This window comes from Loxodonta africana, chromosome 3, assembly GCF_030014295.1.
Source record: "Loxodonta africana isolate mLoxAfr1 chromosome 3, mLoxAfr1.hap2, whole genome shotgun sequence".
NCBI classification, from domain to species: Eukaryota; Metazoa; Chordata; class Mammalia; order Proboscidea; family Elephantidae; genus Loxodonta; species Loxodonta africana.
This window is the reverse complement of record NC_087344.1, coordinates 40,784,669-40,807,472: the sequence shown is the minus strand read 5'-3', so window position 1 is coordinate 40,807,472 and position 22,804 is coordinate 40,784,669. Positions and strand designations below refer to the sequence as shown.

General features: G+C 58.7%; 1 protein-coding gene across 3 annotated transcripts in view; it reads right to left on the bottom strand.

Moving 5' to 3' along the window:
- Window positions 1–22: 22 nt before the first annotated feature.
- Window positions 23–22,804, bottom strand: part of ESPN (espin) — a 36,392-nt gene continuing 13,610 nt past the window's right edge. Inside the window, exons 3-15 of one of the 3 annotated variants that reach the window (XM_064281166.1) lie at window positions 17,551–17,737; window positions 17,205–17,387; window positions 16,911–17,042; window positions 14,234–14,435; window positions 12,449–12,723; window positions 9,730–9,891; window positions 9,441–9,639; window positions 8,163–8,189; window positions 6,872–7,017; window positions 6,521–6,787; window positions 1,713–1,792; window positions 1,601–1,612; window positions 23–215 (exon numbers count right to left, since the gene is read on the bottom strand). In XM_064281166.1, the coding sequence (XP_064137236.1) occupies window positions 68–215; window positions 1,601–1,612; window positions 1,713–1,792; window positions 6,521–6,787; window positions 6,872–7,017; window positions 8,163–8,189; window positions 9,441–9,639; window positions 9,730–9,891; window positions 12,449–12,723; window positions 14,234–14,435; window positions 16,911–17,042; window positions 17,205–17,387; window positions 17,551–17,737 (2,020 nt within the window). In that variant the 3' untranslated portion in view covers window positions 23–67. Of the gene's footprint in view, window positions 216–1,600; window positions 1,613–1,712; window positions 1,793–6,520; window positions 6,788–6,871; window positions 7,018–8,162; window positions 8,190–9,440; window positions 9,892–12,448; window positions 12,724–14,233; window positions 14,436–16,910; window positions 17,043–17,204; window positions 17,388–17,550; window positions 17,738–22,804 lie in introns of all 3 variants that reach the window. The other 2 variants (XM_064281167.1, XM_064281165.1) reach the window with 2 other exon arrangements.

Below are 22,804 nucleotides of genomic sequence, written 5' to 3'. Positions count from 1 at the left end.
ACCGGGCAGGCCGGGGCGGGGGCTGAGGCCGCGAGCACGCCAGGGTGCAGGCAGGAGGCCGCGACGCCTAGTACTTAGCGATATCCCCCTTCTTCAGGATGATCTGTCGCTGCCAGGGCGCCAGCTTGGTCTCGTCGTAGCCCAGCGTCCGCAGCTTCTCGGACTGCTCTTTCTCCCGACGCAGCTCTTCCTGTTTCTGTCGCTCCTCCTCTTCCCTGGGGGTGGGATGGGGGCAGAACTGCGGTGAAGCCAGAGGGCAAACACTGCGGCGGGCCAGGGGTCGGGTCGGCAGTGGGGCAGGGTCACCGGAGGCAAGAAGTGGGCTCCTGAGGGCAGAGGGACTGAGAATTGTGGGCACGCTATGGATTCTTAGGGGCAGAAGGGCTAAATTGTCAGGAACAGGGGTTGGGCTGGGGGCACATTGGCGGGATGGCTGGGGATAGAGGGACTTGATTGGGGGCAGAGGTAATAGATCATTGGAGTACACAGGAGCTGATGAGTGGGAGGCCATGGCTGCGTTATTGTGGGCTGGGAGCATTACTGGAAACTGGTGCTGGGTCATCCTGTGGCAGAGGAACTGGGTTATTGGGGAATGAAGGAGGGGCTACAAGGGGCAGAGGGCAAGATTATTGGGGCCAGGACTGCGGGCAGGACAATCTGGCTTATTGAGAATGGGCTGGGCTCCTGGGGGGCAGAGGGACCACATTATTGGGGGACGGGAGTTGTGTCGTTAGGGATAAGATTATGAGAACATAGGGGCACTGTTCACAGGGTAGAGTTCTTATGTGGCAAAAAGGGTTAAGCACTCGACTGTTAACCGCAAAGGTTGGCAGTTCAAACCCATCCAGAGGCACCTTGGAAGACAGGCCTGGCGATCTGCTTCCAAAAGGTCACAGCCTCGGAAAACCTATGGAACCCAGTTCTGCTCTGCACACATGAGGTCTCCATGAGTCACAACTGGCTCCACAACAACCGGTTTTCTTAGTTTTGTTGACATGGTAGCCACTAGCCACGTATAATTATTGAGCATTTGAAACATGCTGGTCTGAACTGGAATGTATTATAGGTGTAAAATACTCAAGATATTGCGAAGACTTAGTTTTAAAAAAAGAAACGTAAAAAAAATCTCAGTAGCTTTTTGTATTGATTATATGTTGAAATAACATTTTGGATACATATGTTAAATAAAATATTAGAATTAAGTTCACCTATTTGTATAGTTTTTTCAATGTGGCTACTAAAAAAAAACTACATCTGTGTCTGTCTCACATTATATTTCTATTGGACAGCACTGGGGACAGAAGCTAAGTTTTGAGGGGGTAGATGAGGAAGGTTATTGGTACTGGGGCTGGGTTAACTGTGGGGTAGAAAGGCTAGTTTAGTGGGCAATGGGGGCTGGGTATTGAGGATGAAGTTATTCGGACATGGGGGCTAGATTATTGGGGGAAAAGGGTCTGGTGGCATTATTGGGAGTAGAGAGACTGCTGTATGTCAGTGACAAGGGAATCTGCTTAAGATGGGGCTGGATGAGGGACGTAAGGCAGGCTTCTGTGACTCGATAGGGGGAGGGGAGGCAGGTTGGGCCCAGCCCCACACTCACCGCTTCTGCTCCCTGGAAGGGAAAAGAGACAGCGTTAGTTGGTGTCAACACCTCAGGGACACAGTCCTGAGACACCCTGCCAGGCCTTGCATCCTCTGGGGCCCCAGCTCACCTCTCTTCTTCCAGCTTCTTCCGCAGGAGGTCCCGCCTCCAGGCAGGCATGCTGGCCAGCCGGGCCTCCTCCTCCTCCTCCTGAAACACAGCCACAGAGTTTCAGGGCCAGCCTGGGCTGGAAGGTTGGGGGCTGGAGGGGGTGCATCTCCAGTCAGGAGGAGGGGAGCCTGGAGGAGTAGGGAGAATGGGTCCCAGTGGGGGCACAGGAAGAGACCCTTATGATTCCATTCTATGGGGCAAATGGATGAAGGTATCTGGCCATAGCCCCCTTGGAGGGCCCCTCCTGCCCTCCAATAACCTAGACTCCATTCCCTAGAGAAATTATTGTTGAGTTTTCGGTGGAGAAGGGAGTAGAGAATGCAGTGGCTGGGCTGATTTTCAGACACTCTGAGCCTGATTCCCTATAGGGGACGGTGGGCCATCTGACGTGGGCCCTCACAGTTCTTGCCAGCTCAGGGAGGTTCAGGTTGCACCTTGGTGTCCCATGAAGGACCTTCTGGCCCACACCTGTCCTCTCCCCAGATGGAGTGGGCAACACCTCTGCAATTGTAGGGTGGCAATGCCATGGTCGGCGTTGGTCCAGCACAGGCACCTGACAGCAGAAAGTTTTATTACTTGGTGTTACAGAGGAGAAAGGGTCTGCACACATCACAGCACACGGAACACTGCACACGCACTCCCTTGACGTCAGCCAGGGAGGCAGCTGTGAGCTCCAGTGAAAACCAGAGAGAGAAAGAGGGCCACGACTGGCCCAAGGGGACCTCAGTCCCTCACTCTGGGGGCTGTGTCTTCCGCCTGGCTCCACGCAGAGCCTAGCAAGGCCTGTGGTCAGAGGGGGACACCTGGCTTGCTCTATGCCATGTCCCGCCTCTCCCGACCAATGCCCCATATCTTGCCATGATGGGGCCTCAAAGGCTGGGGCGGCCTGGTCCTGGGCACTTTTAGCTTTCCAAGACCTGCCGCCCTGGGCTCTTCTGCCTGCTTCTGGCTGCCTGGCGGCATCAGACAGGCATCATGGCGGGGTTAAGATGCTTGAGGGTGCATTCCGGGTTGCCCTGTTCAAATGTCAAACAGCTCTGCCTCCTTGTCCTTCCAGAAGGAGAAGCTACGGTCGATGTAGCGGCAGATGTCTTCGTTGCTGAACTCGCCCATCTCGGACACCAGCTCCAGTGGGTCTTCGGCCAGGGCCTCGGAACTGGGCGGGGGCGGCAGCTCAGGAGCCGGGGCCTCAGACTGCCCTTCTGGCCAGTCCTCTGTCTGAGCTGGAGCAACCTCTTCTGCCGGCTCCTTCTCCTCTGCCTCCTCTTCCTCCTTCCTCTCTTCTTCCTCCTCCTCCACCCCTTCGTTCCTAGCCTCAGCATCCGGGCCGTCTCCGAAGAACTGACACCTGAGGTCCTCAAAGCCGTCGCTCCAGCTGCGCTGGCCGGCCTCCACCTCCTCGAGCACCACGCGGTGGAAGAGGCGGATGAGCTCCCAGGGGTGGGTGCCCAACCGGTCGAACATCTCGTAGCACAACAGGTGGCGGAACTTGCGCTCCTCGCGACTCAGGCCCATCTCGAGCAGCTGGAAGTAGCCGAGCATGAAGAGGTCAAGCGTGAGGCTGTCGTAGCTCCGGGGCGCGCCGCCGTCGAGGGGCGGCAGGAAGTGCTCGGGCCAGTACAGGCCGTGTGCCAGGCTCGGGCCGCAGGGCGCGCGCGCTGTCGCCCGTCGCCCCAGGCTCCGCCAGCGGCCCAGCAGCTTGTCCACTACCTGCCGCTGCTTCAGCAGGTCCCGCAGTCGCCCGTCGGGGCCGTAGTCTGCGGGCGGCCGGGGGGCGGCCTCGGGGCCCGGGCTAGCGCCGGCGGCCAGCACGCGGGGCAGTAGCCTCCGCAGGCGCGTCTGGGCGTGGCGCGTGGGCCCGCCGCAAGTCGACTTGTGCCAGTGCTCCAGGAAGAGATAGACGATGCGCTCCTTGCGCATGTCGATGTAGTCCTGGACATCGCGCAGCTCGGTGGGGAGCGGCGTCCGGTGTGCCAGCTGCTCCGGCTCCGGCAGCGCCTCCTGGCGGCCGGGCGCCGCAGCTGGGTCCCGCGCACACCCGGGCTCCCCAGCGGGGAGCAGGCCTTTGGCAGTGGCGACGCAGGGATCGCTGGGTCCGGCAGCCACGTAGTCTTCCTCGAGGATGGGCTCGCGGCCCGGGTCATGGGCAAGCAGCGAGAGCTTGCGGCGCGGGCCGTGCGTAGGCGCTGAGCTCTGGGCAAGCTGCTCGTAGGTGGCGCGAAGATGCTGGACTGAAACGCCGCACTCGAGTATCTCGCGCGCCACCGCGTCGCGGCACCAGCTGAGCGAGTGCGACCGGCCCAGGCACTGCGGACCAGGCCGGCAGGGCGCGTCGGCTAGCGGCGGCAGTGGCTGGCCCGTGTCGGCGGCCAGCAACTCGGCGAAGTGAGCGGGCTGACCGCCCAGCGCGGCCAGCAGCGAGGCCATGCTCTTGAGCAGCGTGGAGATCTTGCTGCACCAGGCGGGCAGGCTGGCGGCGCGGCCGTGCATGCGGCGCGGGTCGACCGTGAAGCGCGGCGCCGCCAGGGCGGCCGAGATGGGCAGTAGCTGCGCCAGCTCCAGCTCCAGCTGCTCCAGGCGCGTCTCTAGCTTCTGTGCCTTGTGCAGGACCTGTAGGTTTTCTATTTGCTGCTCGATGCGGAGGATGTCGGCCTGGGTCATGAGCTCGCCGAAAGGCCCGAGGATGGCGTTGTGCACGCGGGAGTACCTCCAGCCCTCGGGGGGGTAGCAGCACGGGCTGGCGGCCGTCAGCTAAGCGAGGAAGACAAGAGAGGGGAGGCGCGTCTCCCTCGGCCCGGCTCCAGCTCCCGCAGCGGCTGCAGGGGCGCCCTTTGCATGTACCAGGTGGTGTAATGGCTTCGCGGGGCTGCACTGGCGACTACACTGAAGTGAGGCTTCGGCCTAGGGCCCAGGCCGCTGCTGCGTGTGATGGGCATGGTCCACTTGGGTGGCTGGTGAGGGGACAGCCGGTTGTTGGACGGTGCTGCCGGGGCAGAGAGGGCAGGCAGGCGATCAGGGTCTTCATGCCTGGCTTGGTCGCTCATTACACCACCGATGGAACGTGCAAAAGGTGTTGAAACCGCGATGCAGGACAGCCCTCTCTCGCCCTAGTCCCCTATAACCCACTGCCCTCCAGTTAATTCCGACTCATAGTGACCATATGTGACAGTGTACAACTGGCCTATAGGGTTTCCAATGCTGTAATCTTTATGGAAGCAGACCACCACGTCTTTCTCCCACCACCCAGTCCAAGGCCTGTGATTTCCAGGATGGATGCTCAGGAGGCCACTGGGTAGACGCCTTCTCAAGCTTCCCTTCGGCCCAAGCCCTCCCGATCACTGCCACCCATGTTTTACCTGAAGAATGAGAGATCTTGAAGGAAGGAAAGGGCACTATTCCACTCCATTCTCAAAGAGGCTAAAGCTATGGCTTCCACTGAGATGCCCACCCCTCCTCCACCCTTGTCGGACAATAATAATACAATGAATAGAGCTAGGCTTGCCAGGCACTTCTTACATTCTTATTTATTCCTTCCTTTTCTCCATCTCTAGGCTGCCACTCAAGAGCCCTGCTTTTCTAGCCTGGGGGGCTGCCCTCACCCCCTCTCAGCCTCCCAAGTCCATTTGACCCACTACAATCCCATCCCCACCCACAAACATGATATGGCCACATCCCTGGTTAAAACCAGCCTGTGACTTACCACTGCTCCAGGAGAAAGTCCATTCTCTGTAAGGTGGCTGGCCAAGCCTTGGTAACCTGACCCTTACTGACCCCTCCAGCTCAGCTCTCTCCTCCCTTCCTTCAATAGGCCAGCCAGAGCCACACCCACCCTGATTTCCAAGCCTCCCCTCTCCTGCCTGCTCTCCCCTCCCCACACCCTTCCCAGCCAATTCTTGCTCATCTTCCAAGCCTCACCTGAGACATCTCCCCCTCTTCTTCCCTAACACTGCCCCCAGCCTGAGTAGGGTGGCCAGCTTAGGGCTGCCCCAGACCCAGGGGCTCCCATCACAGGGCTGGCTGTGCTGTAACAGCTCAGCTATTTGTCTCCCCAGCGACTCACTCTCTCACATCACCTGTCTCCTTTGTGGCACTTATCACTCTTAAGCCAATGTGTGTGTGTGTGCCTGTGTTTGCTTGTTGATTGATCCCTTGAAGCCACCCTTAGCTCCTCCAGAGCAGGCCCAGATCTAGTCACCATGAATCCTCAGAGCCTACAATAGTGTGTGGCACATAGATGGCACCCAGGGAACATTGGTTGAACAAATGAATGGCAAGTCATCCTGACAGCTCGTAATGACCAACGCATCTTACAGATGAGAAAATGAGGCTGAAGGAGGCTCAGCGGTGAGCAGCTGGAAAGTGGCAGTTCAGGGATCTAACCCAGGTTGGTCTACTGGAGACCAAAGCTCTCTTGGCTATTCAGAGTGTGCTCCCTGGGCCAGCAGCAGCAGCCGCCTCACCCAGAGCCTGTTAGGGATGCAAATTCTCCACCCCAGATTTCCAGAATCCGAATTGGCGTTTTAACAAGATCCCAGGAGATTTGAAGGTGCATTACAGTTTGATAAACACTGCCATCTCACGTTAAAGGACTTGGAAGTGTATGCTAGGAAGAGTCTCAGGGGTGGGTGTTTCCAATCCTGCCTTCCTCCAAAGGTAATGGGAGCTACAAGCACAGAAGGGCCAGGGCAGGTGGGAGGGGGTCTGGGGGACCAACCGCGTACCCGCGTGCAGACCCGGGTGCCCGCTGGGAAGCCCCACCCCGCCTACCTTTCGCCTTTGCTCCTCTTCCTCCTGCATCTTCAGTTGCAGCTTCCGCACCATCACCTGGCGCTTCCACTCGGGGATGGGCCGGCCCTGCTCGTCGTGCGTGGGGATGAGGGCCTCCACATCGAGCTGCACGCCTGGCGCCGGGGTGGCGGGCGGCGCTGGCACCAAGCTGCCATTGAGCAGTGGCTGCGGACCGGCGGCTGACGGGGTGGGGCTGCGGGCCCGCGAAGGCAGCGCAGGCGACACCAACGGCAGCGGCGAGTCGGGCTGCGGGGAGAAGCGGGGCTGAGCGCCCCGCGGGCGGGCTAGAGGCAGGGGAGCCGGGGCGGAGCGTCCGTCCAGGCCGCCTACCTGGGAGACCGGCTGCCCGCTACCCGAGAACACTGTGGTCAGTCCCTTGCTCTGAGGCGTCGGCTTCAGGCTCTTGCCCGCCTTGATCTCAGCCAGCAGCTCCGAGTTGTCGCCCGTCGGGGACATCATGTTGAAAGATTTGGTGCCTACGCGGAGGCAGGAGAGGAAACGCTGGCTTGGGGGCGGGGCCGCGTTCTTGCAGTCCCCCACGTGCCCCTCCGCTTTTCCCTCCCCAAGCCAGGATGGGTGGGGGGCTAAGACAGTTCTCTAGATCCCTAGCCCCGCCGGTAATCCTCAGGGACCCTAGACAGGGTCCTTGGCTCCCGGCTGGTGGCGGCCCCACCATCCTCCCGGGTTACTCACGGAGCATGGGGCCCCCGCCTGGGGGCCCCCGGGAGTTCATGGTGGCTCTTGGGTCGGCCCTGGGGACTCTAGCGAATATCTCCGCCCAGCACACTGATTGCCCAGATACAAGACACTACCTGGGGCCAGCCCCCGACCTTTGTCCAGGGTTCCCTGCCTCTGCCCTGTCAGGGTGGAGTCTCTCTTCGGCCCTCATCTGGCTTCAGCAAAGCCCAGCGACCCTTGGACTGAGTAGCCGGGAGCCTCCATGGCCTTAGAACTTGGCAGCCTGGAGTACCAGCCTCTAGGCCGTCCTCCAAACACACACCCACAAACAGACTCACGCAGACACACAGGTTGCAAGCTTGGAGCACACTTAAGGCAAAGCACTACCCAGCTCTGGAGGACCCTGGAAAGCGGATCCCTTACTAAAGAGGGGAGGTGGCAGGGGGTGGGGGGGTGGGGGGGTGGGGGGGGTCGGGGGGGAAGCAACCAGGAAGAAGGGCCTGGAGAGAATAACATGCAAATGCCTGGCCAAGAGTTTGCATTTTCTGACTCTATCAGCTGAGGTGACTGGGGTGTATTTGGTGAGGATATTTGAGAGCCCCGAGGAAGGGGCCGGGTCTGGGTGGAGGAACAAAAGGCTAACCCCTCCTAGATTTGTGGACTGAGGACTGCAGGGAGGGGAAGAGGGTAAGGCAACAGGCGGTAGCCTCCGGGGTCGGATCATTTACTTGGGCAAACCCGACAGACAGTGCAGCCTGTGTGGTCACGCACATGGGTGTGTGCGCACGTGGGTGTGGTGGGGTACCAGGGTACACCCCTTCCTGCTGGTCCCTGGCCCTGCCCTTTCCTCGAGGCCGGGCCCTTTTGCCTGGCTTCTCCTGCGCATGCCTCTTTCCCCTGCCCCGCGCCTCAGCCTGAGCCCCAGCCGCAATGAGCTACTCACTCTTCCTGTGCCTCAGGACTCTCACTTCTAGGAAAACCAAGAGGAGAGAAGCAACAGCGAAGTTAGGAGGAGGAGGGAGCCGAGGCGGGCAGGGACAAGGAGAGAGGGCTAAGTACCAGGGAGAACAGGAGGAGGGGAGAGGAGGAGCTTTCCAGCTCATCAGACCCTGGCTCAAGCCCCTCTGGGGCTAGGAGATGGGTGCGAGGAGGTGGGGGGGGGCTGACCAATTCCTGACTGTGCCAGCGCCCCGGGGTCCTGCCCCCCCAGGACCTCAATCCTGGCTTAAGGCTGGGATAGGGTACCCATAGAGGGGTGTCTGGAGAAGCCCAGAACCTATTTTTCTTCTCTTCCTAGCTTCTGCCGCGCCTCAGGCTGCAGGTGGAGGGAGATGCTCACCCGAGTGGGACACGGGCTGTGGGCCTTTCTGGAGGATCACCTGGCCATGTACGAGCTCCCAGGGGCTCTGGGGCTGGACTCCATAGGAACCCCAGGGGGCCCAACTGGCCCTACTCTGGGCCCTCGCAATCCTGGTCAGGGAGATAAAGCTTTGGATGATGCTAAGTGTGGTCCCTATCCAGAGTGGCTGGTTGAGGAAGGCTCCCCTGCCAGACTGGGATGGGAGGGTCCAGTGTTTACAAAGTGCTCTCAAACAATTGACTCCTGGGCCTTCCAGGAATCCTGGCAGGTGGGACACTTACAGAAAAGAAAACCAGGTGTCCTGGGTCCCAGTCTGGCTCTTCAGAAAGGATTGGGGGATTTTGCTGGGAGGGAGGGAAAGTGTGCTGACCCAGGGCCCCTGGGGGAGGGGGTACTGTGGTTCAGAAGAGTCCCAGACACACATATGAGAAGGACTCAAGTCTGTGTTCACTTGGAAGAATCAGAGAAAGAAGTGGAAAGTGGAAGAGAGACTCAGGTTAGAGAGCAGCAGGAAAAGGCTGGACAGCAGCCTTGCCCACTTGAAGCTAGTTCCACTTCTCAGAGCTTCCCTCCAGCACCGGCTCATCAGAAACACCAGTCATCAGAGCTGGAGGGTCCTCCCTATGGGGTGGGAGGCAGACTCAGAGAGAGGAGAGGACTTGCTCAAGGCCACACAGCCCTAGAGCAGCTCAGAGCCTTCCCTTGCTTGGGGTCAAGTCCCCATAAGGGTAGGGGCAGCAGGAAGAACGAAGAGAGGAGGAAAGACTAGGGCAATCGCAGCTGGGTGGGGGGCGGTGTCTAGATCTCCCTCCCCATGCAAGGCTGGCGCCGCCCCCCACCAGTCCAGCCGGCCCCACTCACTGCCAGTGGACGAGGAAGAGCGGCGCTGTCCGCAGCCAGAGCCCGCTCCCTCCAAGGGCAGAGGTGGCGCCGGCGGCGGCGAGCTCAGGGCTTCAGGCAGGGGCGGCGGCGGCGGCGGCGGCGGCGGAGGCAGCTCCCTGGACCCCTTGGGGTCGACGGCGCAGCCGTTGTGCACGTGGTTCCCGGAGAGCAGTGCCGCCTGCGGGGGAGCAGAGGGGCCGGCGAGTGAGCGGCGGACGATGTGGTCCGGCCCAGGGCGGTCTGCGGGAGCGGGCTGGCGGACACGCACCTCTTCGCTGTGCGCCATGCCCGGGCGCGCGGCCAGCGGCTCCCCGGGGCAGCGGCCCAACTGGCGGTAGTAGTCCCCGGTGCTGGGCTGCTTGCTGACGGCGCGGGGCTTGCGGCCGGAGTCCTGCCTCCGCAGTCCGTCGTGGCCGTCGCAGGAACTCAACTGCGGGAAGACAGCGGGCAGGGTGGGCTTTGAGCCGTCCCTTGTGCCCTTCTGCCAGCTCTTCACCTCCCCAGCTCCGGCCGTCTAGAGGCAGGACACGCAGCCTTCCAAGGCCCTCCTGTTCTCAGAGCGGGGATGGGGCGAGGGTCATGGGGGCCTCGGTGGCCTGGCAGGCTCAGCTGGCCCTACAGGGAGAGATTCTGGGCGTGGGCCAAGGGGCATAGGGGCCGCCACAGAGGCTAGAAGGGGCGGTTCCAGGGGCGGGGTGGCCCAGTCCAGATACAGGGGTAGCTGGAGAAGGGACAGCTCCCAGCTGGGGCTGGGCCAGCGCTAAGGCCTCAGCCGCACCCCACTCCCGCTACCAGAGCCAGCGGAGGGCCGAAGACTCTACAGAGTACTCTCCTGCGGGGTCCCGCCCCTAGGGAGCACCTCCGGAGAGCCCGTGACCTCTTAGGCTCCCTCTTGCCCAGGGCCCCGGGCTGCCCAGATCGTGGCTCAGGGCGCTCCTACCTGCGACTGTGCCGGTAGCCCCCGCTGTGCACCTGGCAGCGGGGGCGGCACGGATCCGACACCTGCGCTACCTGATCCCTCCTCTCAGGTTACATCCCTGCCCGCACCCGCCCGCGTACGTCCGCCCTACGAGCTCAGGCGGCCTGACATCACCCAGGGCCCGCCAATCCCAGGCCGAATCCCCCAGTAGCCGGGGATGCCGCCGGGGCCCAACTGCTCCGCCACACCTGGCGGCTGCGCCGCGCCAGCCCCGCGGGGCAGATGTGACCCCGCCCTCCGCGCCTCTCCCTTTCAGCTGGGTGGGGAGCACCTGCCCTTCATCCCCCACTCCTCCTCTCCGCCGGCCTGAGCCCCAAGGCGGGCCAGGCAGCGGGCAATGGAGCCCCCATCCTTGGCCCCGGCTCCGGGTCGCGTCCCAGTCCTTCCCCTCCCGCATCTGGAAACCATCGCCATCCGCGTAAGCGACACCGACACCCGGGTCCAAGCCTCGGGTTTCAGGGGCAGCAACTTGGGCTCGGGTGACAGCGCCGTGGCCGGCCCCGTCGCGGCTGCCCCCCGCTAAGTCCAGAGCAGAGAGAAGGACGAGAGGCGGCAGGGCCAAAGGCCGAGTGACCCAGCAGGGGCCGTCCCTCTGCCCCACCCCCAGCCCGTGCGTCCCCGCAGTGGCCCCGGACCCTCCGTGCCCCGCCCGGCAGGTCTCACGTTGCAAGAAACGCGACACCGCGGGATTTGTTTTCTGGGCCAGCCCGCCCCCGGCGCCCCCTGCAGCCCCGGAGGCGCGGATGCTACGACCCTGGTCCGGCCCGCGGCCAGGGCACCGGCGCGGGGGGCGCGGCGGGCGCACAAAGAGCTCTTTGTGGAGCGGCCCCGGGGCCTGCGGCCCGGCACGCACACACCCGGGAGGGGCTGCGGGGACCGCGCAGCTGGGCGCTCGGGCTCAGAGGCCGGGCCACCTGTCCCGCGGCTTTGGGCTGGGCTCACATGCCAAGCTGAAAACGTCTGCAGTTCCAGGCCCTGGCAGGCCCCGCCCTCTTCCCGCCCCTCGCGGAGATGAAAGGGGAAACCGACGTGAGAGCTTGGTCTGAAGTCTCATCCTGGGTATGGGGTTGGGGTCTCTGTGGTGTCCCCCCATCTTGGGCCATCTGTTACTCAGCTCTGCCCTTGGGTGGTTAGCCTTCTGCTTGAGAAAGAATGGTAGAGCCAGGGCTCCTGCAGGACCCTGGAGGCCCCCACCCCACCATGGCCACTCCTTGGCCACCTGTCTTCCCACTTCTCAGACCAGCCTTGCTGTCTCTTTGGCTGCCACCCCAGGCCCTCTCTGGGTCTCCCTGCTCAGGACTCCCAGAGCACTCCAGACCAGCTTTCCATCTTCTCTCCTCTCGCCCTTCCCAGAACCTCAGCCTGGATCCTCCAGGCCTCAGTCATTGGGCATCTCACCCTCAACATTCCCACACTGGATGCACCCCCTTCTCACAGACTGCTTCTCTTTCACAGCTGCCATCTCAGGACTGGCCCTTCACCCACTCAGGTGCTTAAGCCCAAACTAGGAAGTCAGCCTCAGTGATATCCTCTCCCCCAGACCCCAATGCCAGTAAGCACCGAGTCCTGCCAGGGCTCCGTCCCCTTTCCTCCACCCTCCACCCACCTTGGGCCTACTCGGGCCATTCCTCACTGAGACCAGGGTATGTGGGCATGTGTGGGTCCACCGAAGGGCAGACATATTCTCTGCCAGCTCCATGACAGCCCTACTACTCAGGGTTGGCAAGGTCTCAGCTCCTGGCTGAGCCCCGCCCCCCACTCTGACTTCCCTTGAGGGCAGAGGTTTTGTCTCACTTATTCCCCGTCCTCAGTGCCCACTCCTGAGCCTAGCGAGGGGCGGTGCCCCATGGTGGCTGTCCAGGAGTTGCAACCCTTGAAGGTGCAAACCTGGCCCTGTACCCACCACCAAGGCCAGTTGCTGGCCCTCTGCTACCCCTCACCACCCTCCCACCCCGGTCAGTCCCACCGCTGGGAGGCAGGCCGGTGGGGGGTGGTGAGGGCTCAGTACCTCCTTCTTGAGGGTCTCAGTCTCCACATGACGCAGTTTGTTCTTGGTCTGCACATAGATGTCAGCTGCATGGAGCCCCACAGGGGGTCTGGGGGCTGGGTAGTCCGGTGGGGGTGGTGGCAGTTGGGTGCCTGGGGGTGGGGGTGGTGGGGGGAAGCTGGGTGGCGGTGCCGGTGGAGGTGTGGGTTGCCCCATATTGCCCTGAGGTAGGCCCAGCTCCGGATTCAGCATGTCCATGTAAGTCTGTATGTCTGCAGCCCTTGCACTGGGAAGCCCTGGGGACAGGGGGATGGAAGGAGGGTGAGTATGAGAGAGGCAAAGGCTGTTCCCTGGAACCAAGACCCTCCACTGCCTGAAAACAACCTGCCAAGGGGCCAGGCAGGCTCAGGGGCACTACTGAGTGTGGCCTCCCTGTGGCCCTGGCAGGGCTGCCTGCCCTGTATTCTTTGGGGGAAGACCAAGCAGCCAGGTCTGGAAGAGGCTTTGGCTCCAGGGTGTGCCTGTGGGGCAGTGCCATCTGGAGATGGGAGGGGCAGCTCCTGTGGGCAGTTCTGGCAGTGGTGGATGGCAGGAAGTAGGAACGGCCACACCTGACCTTTGCAGGGCACCCCCCCACCCCTACCCCCACCCCCCACTCCCCACCTCCCAACCACCGCCCCCCCCCCGCCGCCAACTCTGCAGGTCGCCACCTAGTGTGAAGCAGGTATTGCAGGTGGACAGCCAGCTACGCCCAGGGCGTGGCCAGTGTGTGTGTGCACGCATGCCTGGGCTTCTGCCAGAGTGTCTGTGCATTGTGTTCATTTCTGAGTGTGTGCACATGTGCACATGATTCTTTGCATTTATGAGTATGTTTGCATTGGTCTGTGGGTACGGGGTGTGTATGCATGTGCACATCTGTGGTGTGGGCATGGAGGGTGGTTGCCTGTGTATAAGCAGGTATGTGTATATATCTGCATGGCTCCATATGTGTGGGTGTTATGGACTGAATTGTGTCCCCCAAAGATATAAATTGAAGTCCTAGCCACTATACCTATGAATGTGACCTTGTTTGGGGAAATAGGGTCTTTCTCTGAAGATGTTATCAGTTAAGTCATACCAAAGCAGGTTTGGTCCTAATTCTAATCCCTTCTGAGTGGTGTTTTATGAAAAGGGAAGACAGACACACATGCAGGGGGAGCAGAGACACCATATGACCACAAAGGCAGGTGCAATTCTAAGCACCAAGGATTGCCGGCAGCCACCAGAAACTAGGAGAGAGGCACACAACAGTTCCTCACTCAAAGCCCCCAGAAGGAATCGATATAGCTGAGACCCCAGTTGGGACTTCTGGCCTCCAGAACTGTGATATAGTAAACTTCTGTCCTTTAAAGCCATCCACTTTGTGGTCATTTGTTATGGCAGCAGGACACTAAGACAGTGGGCGTGCATTCCTATCTGTATATTAGTGTGTACACACATACAAGCCTGCACTCTTGAGGCTGGGTAGGCTTGTGTAAGGTCTGGGGTATCTTTGCCTGGGTGAGGGTGAGGGTATGGAATTGTGTGTGGGGGGTGTGTGGGTTTTGTGGGGGAGGGATATGTGTGGCTGTCCATGTGTGTTTGTGATGGACATGCACAAGCATTAGTGTCCCCTCTTAGGTGTTCAAGGCAGCAGGTGACCTGGGCAGCTCCAGGTGTCATATGAGCAGTGAAGCCCTGGACTGGCCCTTAGTGCCCAAGGGCTTGACTCCAGCCTGCTTTCCCTCCTCCCTCTTCTCTCCTCTCCTCCCAAGCCAGCCCACTTACCACCGGCAGGGTGCTGACCCTTTATGCTGGAGTGGCTAGAGGAGCAGGAGTCGTAGTTGGAGAGAGTGCTGGTGGGCGAACTGAGGTCAAAGTTCAGCGGCTGGACCGACATGGTGGTATTGGGTGAGGACATGCCCGAGTCAGGTTGCTTTGGCTCCAGCTCAGCGGATGGGTCCCGGGACAGCAAGCGGTGCTCCACGCTCTAGGGGGAAAGAGGGTGGGGCATAAGGGCACCTTCGTCCCCTAACCAGCTGCACCCTGGCTGGGGCTCAGGCCTGCCCTTGCTGTGCGACCTTGGTGAACCATGTCTCTCTCTAGGCTCCCTCTCCCCATCACTGGAGTGTCTCCCAGGTTCTTCCCAGGCTAAAGTTCAAGACCAGCCACTCTACCAAAGGCCCACAGGATCCTGGGAAACTCCCACCCCCTGGCTCCTCCCTAGCTGGAAGGTTGCGAGACTGGTGGGGTGAAAGGGGCCTTCTCTTTCCTCTTCAAGGGGCAGAGGGCCTTGGCTCTGGGGTACCTGTGGGGAGGGGGCTCTGGTGCTGCCGCTGGTGAGAAGACTTGCAGCAGCTGGGCCAGAAGGAAGAGCCCACAACTTGGAGGAGACCAGATCCCGCATTGCCTGGCCACCACCCCTTCTGTCTCCTTGCCCAACCTAGAGCAGCCTCCCAACGCTAGCCCAGCTCTGTCTTCTGATGGGGCCCTTGGGGAAAGAGTGGGGGTCTAGGTGGTCCAGGTGATCTGTGCCCAAGCCTAGGCTGCCAAGACTGCCATCCCCCACAGGCATATGTGCCCCTGCCCACAGGCCTGTCCCTCCCATTGTGGGAGTGGGCTGGGGTGGGGGCTCTGCTTACGTTGCCCATGGCGTCCCCGCTGCCAGCAAACCTGCTCTCTCTGCTGCCTCTTACCCAGGCCTGCTCTTCCTTGCCCTGCGCCCCCTCCCTGGCTGAGAAGTGTCACAGGCCCCCCGGGAGCAGGAAGCAGGCCCAGCACCAGGTAACGGCTTGGCGGCCACGCTCATTGGCCCTGTAATTAGGGGCTCTGTGGGAGTGTTTGCCTTTTCTGGGCCAGCATCCTTGGTGGCTTGGATCTGTCACTGCTGCAGCTGCGTCTGCCTGGGTGAGGGGGCCAGGGTTCCCACACCCCACACCCCACCCAATTTGGGAAGGCCAGACCCTGCTGCCTACCCCATGAGCCAAGGTGCAGTCACAGAGCTGAGCTTGGGGGACAGCCTGAGGATGCTCTTTTCTTGGCTGATAGTAGTGGGCACTGGGGGACACCCAGCCCTGACCTCAGTGGGCAGCAGAGAACAGAGGTTAGGGGTGCAGGCTCTGCAGCTTCAAGCATTGACTTTGAACTCCACCTCACCATTTACTAGCTGTGTGACCTTGGGCAAGTCAATTATCCTTTCTGTGCCTCAGTTTCTTCATCTGGTAATGAGTATAACACTACCTGCCCCACTGGGTTGTAAAGAAGATTAAAAAAGTTAGTGAAGGGCCAGGGCATGGCACCCAGTGAATCCATATGTGTCAGCCATTCCTATTTATGTATTGTGAATTCAGTGAGTGGAGCTTGTGGCATTATTACCAGCACAGCCACCACATCGGAGGCTGTTGGGAGGGGCTGGAGGGCCCTGGGGTTCTGGTGTCACCAAGCCCCTCAACAAAGTCAGCTGAAAGGAACACACCTCTGGTGCAGAAAGGACACTCACTGCCTCCTGTATCACCTGCTGTGTTTGGGCAGCCCTTTCTGGTGGGGGGGGGGGGTATTCTTCCTTGGGTCTCACCACAGTCTCTCACCCCTGCACCTTGCTCTGCTCTGGAGTTCCCAAAACCAGAGCCAGCCCCACATGCTCACAGACAGGGCCTGGACATCCTGCCTTCTCTCCTCCAAACCTCATTTCCCAGCACCTCTCATGGCCACGCTGCCCCTAAAGCTGACTGGTGTCCTTCGGAAGGCATCGTTTGAAGGCACTGACCAAAGGAGACACTATGCCAGATAGGGGGGCCCTAGGCTTGGAACCACCCACTACATGTATCAGGGGCTCACTTCCCAGCTGTCTAACCATAATAAAACAACTTAAAAAGAATTACATGGGTTTCCAGTTATAAAGTAGCTATGAAGTAAGTAAATTATAGTGTAGTGGCCAAGAGAGGTGGCCTCGGACAGGCACCCAGGGCCCATCCAGAATCTGCCACTTAAGAGCTGTGTGATATTGGGCAAAGGACTTAATCTCCCTAAGACTCAGTTTCCTCATCTGTGAAATGGAGACACTAACACTACCTACCTCAGAGGGTGGCTGTGGGGGTTAAATGAACTTATGTACGTGGGTGGGTGGGTGGGGGCACTCCACGAAGGGCCTGCTGAGGGACATTGGCTCCTCCCATTGGTATGTGCTTGCCCTGTGACTTCTTCAGCTTTAGCTCTTGTTGTCAAGATGACTCAGGGAGGCGTTCTCCACCTCCTGGATTTTTTGCCTCCACTCTCTCACTCTGCATGGGCAGGGGCTCTGGTTTGGGGTTGTGGTGGTCAAGGCACTTACTAGTTGTGTGAGCGCGAGCAAGGGATTTCACTTCCCTAAACCTCAGCTGACTCCTCGGGAAATGGGGTAAAGACATCTGTCTCTAGGGGGCAGGGGGAATGAGGTAAGTTGGCAGGAGGAGCGCCTGGGACGTACCAGGTTCTCCACGGTGCGCAGGTAGCTGGTGCAGTGGCTGTGGCCGTTATAGTCCGAGAGGTCGGCAGCCGTGTACCCGTCACGGTCGCGGACATCCAGCTCCGCGCCATTCACTACCAGGATCTGGCAGCACTGTGGGGGCACGCTCTGAGAACTCCGTCTGTGAGCCGTGACCCCCACTCCAGAGCAGGATTGTGCAGAGAGCGCGATGCCAGCAGAGGGCGCCCGCGTCCCTTCTGGGCCCCAGCCCCGCCCACTCGTGCCCGGACCGCCCCTCCCGCGTCTAGTTCTGACCTCCAGCTCCCCGTTCTCTGCGGCGTCGTGCAACGGGGTCCCGCCCCACAGGTCCGCTGAGATCTCGCCCCCGTGCAGCAGGAGCCAGCTGAGCACTTTGGCGTGGCCGCGGCTAGCCGCGAAGTGCATGGCCGTGGCGCCATCCTTGTCCTGATCCGCCAGGCTCACGTCGGTGCAACTCACCTGGGTAGCAGTAGGGCGGGGGAGGAGGGACCCGGGCTGGCGCCAGCCCCTTTCTGGCCCCACCCCCTGTCCCCTGGCCTTACCTGCTGAGCCCACTTCCAGGGCCTGCCCCTCCCCATGCTGGCTTCGCCCGGGCCCCGCCCCCATCCCCCCCCCAGCTCACCAGCCACACGATGACAGGGCTGTGGCCCATCTGCGCGGCGGCATGCAGTGGGGTCATGCCGTCGTGAGCACGCGTGTGCGGATCTGCGCCACACTCCTTCACCAGGTACTGCGTCACCTCCAGGTGGCCCTCCTGGCACGCCAGGTACAGGGGCGTGGCACCATTCTTGGTTTGGGCATTCACTCCCCTGCGGAGACGCAGCCCCATTGGCTCTCTGCTCCTGCTCCCCCCACCCAAGCCTCCCTACACCCCTCGGTCCCTTCCGGGGCTCCCTGGGTCGGAGAGGGCCTGGCCACAGGGCTCCTGCCTCTAGGACTCCCTCTGAGTCCCATCTGGCTTGCCCCTTCCTTTCTAAAATGCAAATCTTTCTGAGTCACTTGCCTTTTTCACCAAGGCCTGCAGGGACCGCAGTGACCTGGCCTCTCCCTACCTTTTCAGGCATACTGACCAATGTCACCGCGGGTCTCGATATTTGGAACATACTTATACTAAAAAAGTATTCGTTGTTTATCTGAAAGTCAAATTTAATTGGCATCCCGCTTTGTAATTCTGGCAGCCCCACGGCGTGGCCACCATTTTCTGAGTAAAGCTTTCTGAATGCTCTTAGGCCCTATTATCATTCCCATTTTGCAGAGGGACAGTTGAGGCTCAGGGGCTGTGTCTTGCCCAAGGTTACACAGCTAGTAAGTGGCATTTGAACACACATCTGTGTGTGACATAGGGCCTGGCCCATAGTAGGCACGCAGGGAGTTGAAAGGATGGAATGAGGAGGGCTTGGGATCTGGTCCCAGGGGCTTCCCAGGGCCCTAGCTTGGGACTGTTCTGACTGGGGAAGAGGGAACCAGCCCAGTGGCCCGGACTGCTGCAGGGGAGCAGAGACACTGGCTTGACCACAGCCCTGAGCCTCAATTTTTTTGACTGCAAATGAGTGCCTCTAGGGTTTGGTGTAGTGCCTGTAGGGCTTGGTTTCAGAATCAATCGACTCCATGGCAATGGGTACGGAGGGCTTGGTTTAGGAATAGACAGCACAGGGTGCAGTTACCACAGCTGGGCACTAAGTAGAGCCACAATCTAGGTCCAGACTCCAGAGCTGCCCACCACCCTCAAAGAAGCCAAAGGTGGCGGGTATGTCCCACTGTTCTCGGATCAGCCCTCTCTACCCCAGGAAGGGCAATTCTTCATCTGGCTTCACATCCTCCCTCCCACCTGCCTTCCCCCACCATCCATCCACCCTCTTGTCACCCCTCCCATGACCTGGCTCCCTCTCCTCCTCCCACACTCCTCTGTCCTTCCCCCCCTCCCCAAGCAGACTTCTCCCTGTCCCTCCACCCCTGGGCCTCTGCCCACTTTCCTGACCCCTCAGACCCCATGGCACCCAACCCCTGCCCTCTCCTTCCTCCCTAATGTGGGCACCACCCCTCCCCAAACAACAGACCTGCCATTTGCCAGGCTGATGTTGAACATGGCCCTCTTTCATCTTGGGTGAAGCAGGGGCCAGGCCTGGGACACATCGCCACACTGTGTCCAGAGCTTAGAAGACCAAGCACCCACCCACATGCCTCTCCTCAGGAACACTCTGGCCCTTGGCCACTGGTCTCCATGCCCCAGTACCTGCGTTGCCCCTGCATCTGCACTCTCATGCTGGTGAGTCAGTAGCAGCCTGTTCAATATTTCATGACCAACACCCAGTGGCCTGAATTATTCACCCTGTTACCAATGCACAGCGAGTGCTGGGGTCCTGGGGATCAGAGGCCCGAGTGATCCACCATCCAGGGCCCTGGGCCCCCTCTGGCTCCTAGGAGAGGCCCAAGGCAGTGTGTGCAGTTAGCCTGCCCTCCCAGCACCTGGTTGGCAGGTGTCTGTGACCCAGGGACACCCAGCCAGCTGGCCTGGGCCCAAGGAGTTGGCACCAGGCAGGATCTGGGCCAGCAGGGGGCAGTGGTGGCACTCCCAGCCTATCCCTGTTACCAAGCCCATCCACAGCTAGTACTCTGGAGTAACATGGGCTCTGGAGACAGGGAGGCTCTGGGGAGATGCTGGACCCCTCTGTTCCTGGAATAACAGCAGTCCCTTCTCATAGGGCTTATTTGTCCATTCATTTGACAGACATTTACTGAGCACCTGCTCTGTCCCAGGCACTGGGGACAAAGCACTCAACAAAGAACAGGTGAAATCGAGCTGCAAGAGACAGACCTTAAAAAAATCAAGAAATATTAAATAAATAGCAGCATAAGAGTAAAAAAAAAAGTGAAGAAATGCACAGGTGGTCACCTGACATGGTGCTGTGGAGAAGAATAAAGTTGGGGCAGAAGAGAGGGAATGCCAGGGACTGGGGGTGGGATTCAGGGAGGGCCTCACTGTGAAGATGAGAAACAAGCAAAGACTAAAAGAAGACAGGAGTCCCTGGGTGGTATAAACAGTTAACAAGCTCTGCTGTTGATAGAAAGGTTGGAGGTTCAAGTCCACTCAGAGGCACCTCAAAAGAAAGGCCTGGCAATCTACTTCCCAACAATCAGCCATCGGAGGTGCCCTATGGAGTACAGTTCTACTCTGACACACATGGGGTTGCCAAGAGTCAGACTTGACTCCACAGCCACTGGTACTGGTAAACGGAGGTGAGGGAGGAAGGCCTGGGACTGTGGGGGAACAGCATTCCCAAAGCCCGAGGGTGGAACATGTTCCAGGAACAGAAAGAGAAGGCCAGTGTGGCTGAAGGTGAGGTTGGGGTGGGGGCAGCTTGTGGAGGGCCCCCTGGGCCATTGGAAGGATCTGCTTGTACCCTGAGATGGGGGAGGGATGTCAAAATCTGGTCCCTCGGGCTGCTGCAGCAGTATATCAGCAGAGACCTGCCAGAAATTCAAGCCAGATTTAGAGGAGGATGTGGAACCAGGGATATCATTGCTAATGTCAGATGAATCCTGGCTGAAAGCAGAGAATGCCAGAAAGATGTTTACCTGTTTTATTGAATATGCTAAGACATTTGACTGTGTGGATCATATCAAATCATGGATAACATTGCAGAAAACGGAAATTCTGGAACACTTAGTAGTGGTCATGAGGAATCTATACATGGATCAAGAGACAGTCATTCAAACAGAGCAAGGGGATACTGCGTGGTTTAAAGTCACGGAAGGTGTGCATCAGGGTTGTATCCTTTCACGATACCTATTCAATGTGTATGCTGAGCAAATAATCCAAGAAGCTGGACTATATGAAGAAGAACGTGGCATCAGGATTATAAGAAGATTCATTAACAACCTGTGTTATGCAGATGATACAACCTTGCTTGCTGAAAGTGAAGAGGACTTGAAGCACTTACTAATGAAGATCAAAGGCCACAGCCTTCAGTAGGGATTACACTTCAACATAAAGAAAACAAAAATCTTCACAACTAGACCAATAAGGGAAACCCTGGTGGCATAGGACTAAGGTGCACCTGACCCAAGCCATGGTGTTTTCAGTAGCATCATATGCATGTGAAAGTTGAACAGTGAATAAGAAAGAATGGAGAAGAATTGATGCCTTTGAATTGTGGTGGTGGCAAAGAATATTGAATATACCATGGACTGCCAAAAGAACAAACAAATCTGTCTTGGAAGAAGTACAACCAGAATGCTCCCTGGAAGCAAGGATGGCGAGACTGCGTCTCATACACTTTAGACATGTTGCCAGGAAGGATCAGTCCCTGGAGAAGGACATCATGCTTGGTGAAATAGAGGGTCAGCGAAAAAGAGGAAGACTCTCAACGAGAGGGATTGACACAGTGGCTGCAACAGCAGGCTCAAGCAAAACAACAACTGTGAGGATGGTGCATGACAGGGCAGTGTTTTCGTTTTGTTGTACATAAGGTCACTATGAGCCGGAACCGACTTGAGGGCACCTAACAACAACAACTGGCTGCTGCTGCATTGAGAATAAACCACAGAAGGGAAAAGGCACAGCAGGGAGACCAGGTAGGGATAGTTGCAATAATCCAGGGCAGGATAACAGTGGCCTGAAGGAGGATGGGGCAGGGGTGATGGGATGTGGCCAGATTCTAGCTCTGTTCTCAAGGGCAGCCCCAGATCCGATCCACCGACAGACTGGATGTGAGGGAATGACGTGTGAGGGCAACTGGAGGCTGGAGTTGCTTCTTACGACGACGGGAAGATCTTACTGTGGAAAAATCAAGAGTTTGACTTTTGGCCAGGGGAAGTTTGAGGTGCCCTTTGCACACCTACGTGGAGAGAGACATCAGTCATGTAGGCAGTTGGGTGATGAGTCTAGAATTCAAGGATGAGACCAAACCAAAAAAAACCAAACCCATTGCCATCAAGTTGATTCCAACTCATGGCGACCCCATGTGTTAAGAGCAGAACTGTTCCTTAGGGTTTTCTTGGCTGTAATCTTTATGGAAACAGATAGCCAGGCCTTTCTTCTATGGTACTACTTGTGGGTCAAACCACCAATCATTAGGTTAATAGTCAAGGATGAAATTAGGAGTTGTTGGCCCAGCAGCGACACTGAAAGCCCTGGGTGGAGGGAATGGACAATGTTTAAACAGGGACCAGGCCTGAGACCCCAACAGTGAGCTGTCAGAGAGAACATGGGGGTCGGCAAAGGAAACAGAGAAGGAGCAGTCATAGAGGTGGGAGGTGACCAAGTGAAGAGAGAGCTTCAAGGAGAAGGGAGTGCTCAGCCGTAGGAGATGCTGCTGACACCCAGGGGTGATGTGTAGATCAGGTGAGTCAGCCGGTGAAGAGCAGGATGCACCCCTGGACTGTAATAACCACTCAGTAACTGGCCAAGCTCATCGCTGTTAGTGTCTTTGCCCCTGTATTCATGACCCCCATTCTAGAGTTAGAGCCTCCAGCCTGGGAGACCCCAGGACATGGGGCAGCTACGTGGATGGGCCTGGGTGGGAGTGTGGTCCCAGCCTTGTTATCCGCATGTACCTTGTCCTGGAGGCAAGAAGAAGAGTGGGTATCCTCATGCTCACTGGGAAAAATTATAAAAATATGGATGAGAAAGAAAACAAAATAAAACTCCCATCACTGGAGAGATGAATTAATAATAGTAGTAGTGATAATGGGAGTCCCTGGGTGGTGCAAACAGTTAACACTCAGCTACTAACCCAAGGGTTGGCGGTTCGAATTCACCCAGAGTCACCTCAGAAGAAAGGCCTGGAGATCGGCTTCTGAAAAATAAGCCATTGAAAGCCCTATGGAGCACAGTTCTGCTCTGACACACATGGGGTTGCTATGAGTCAGAATCA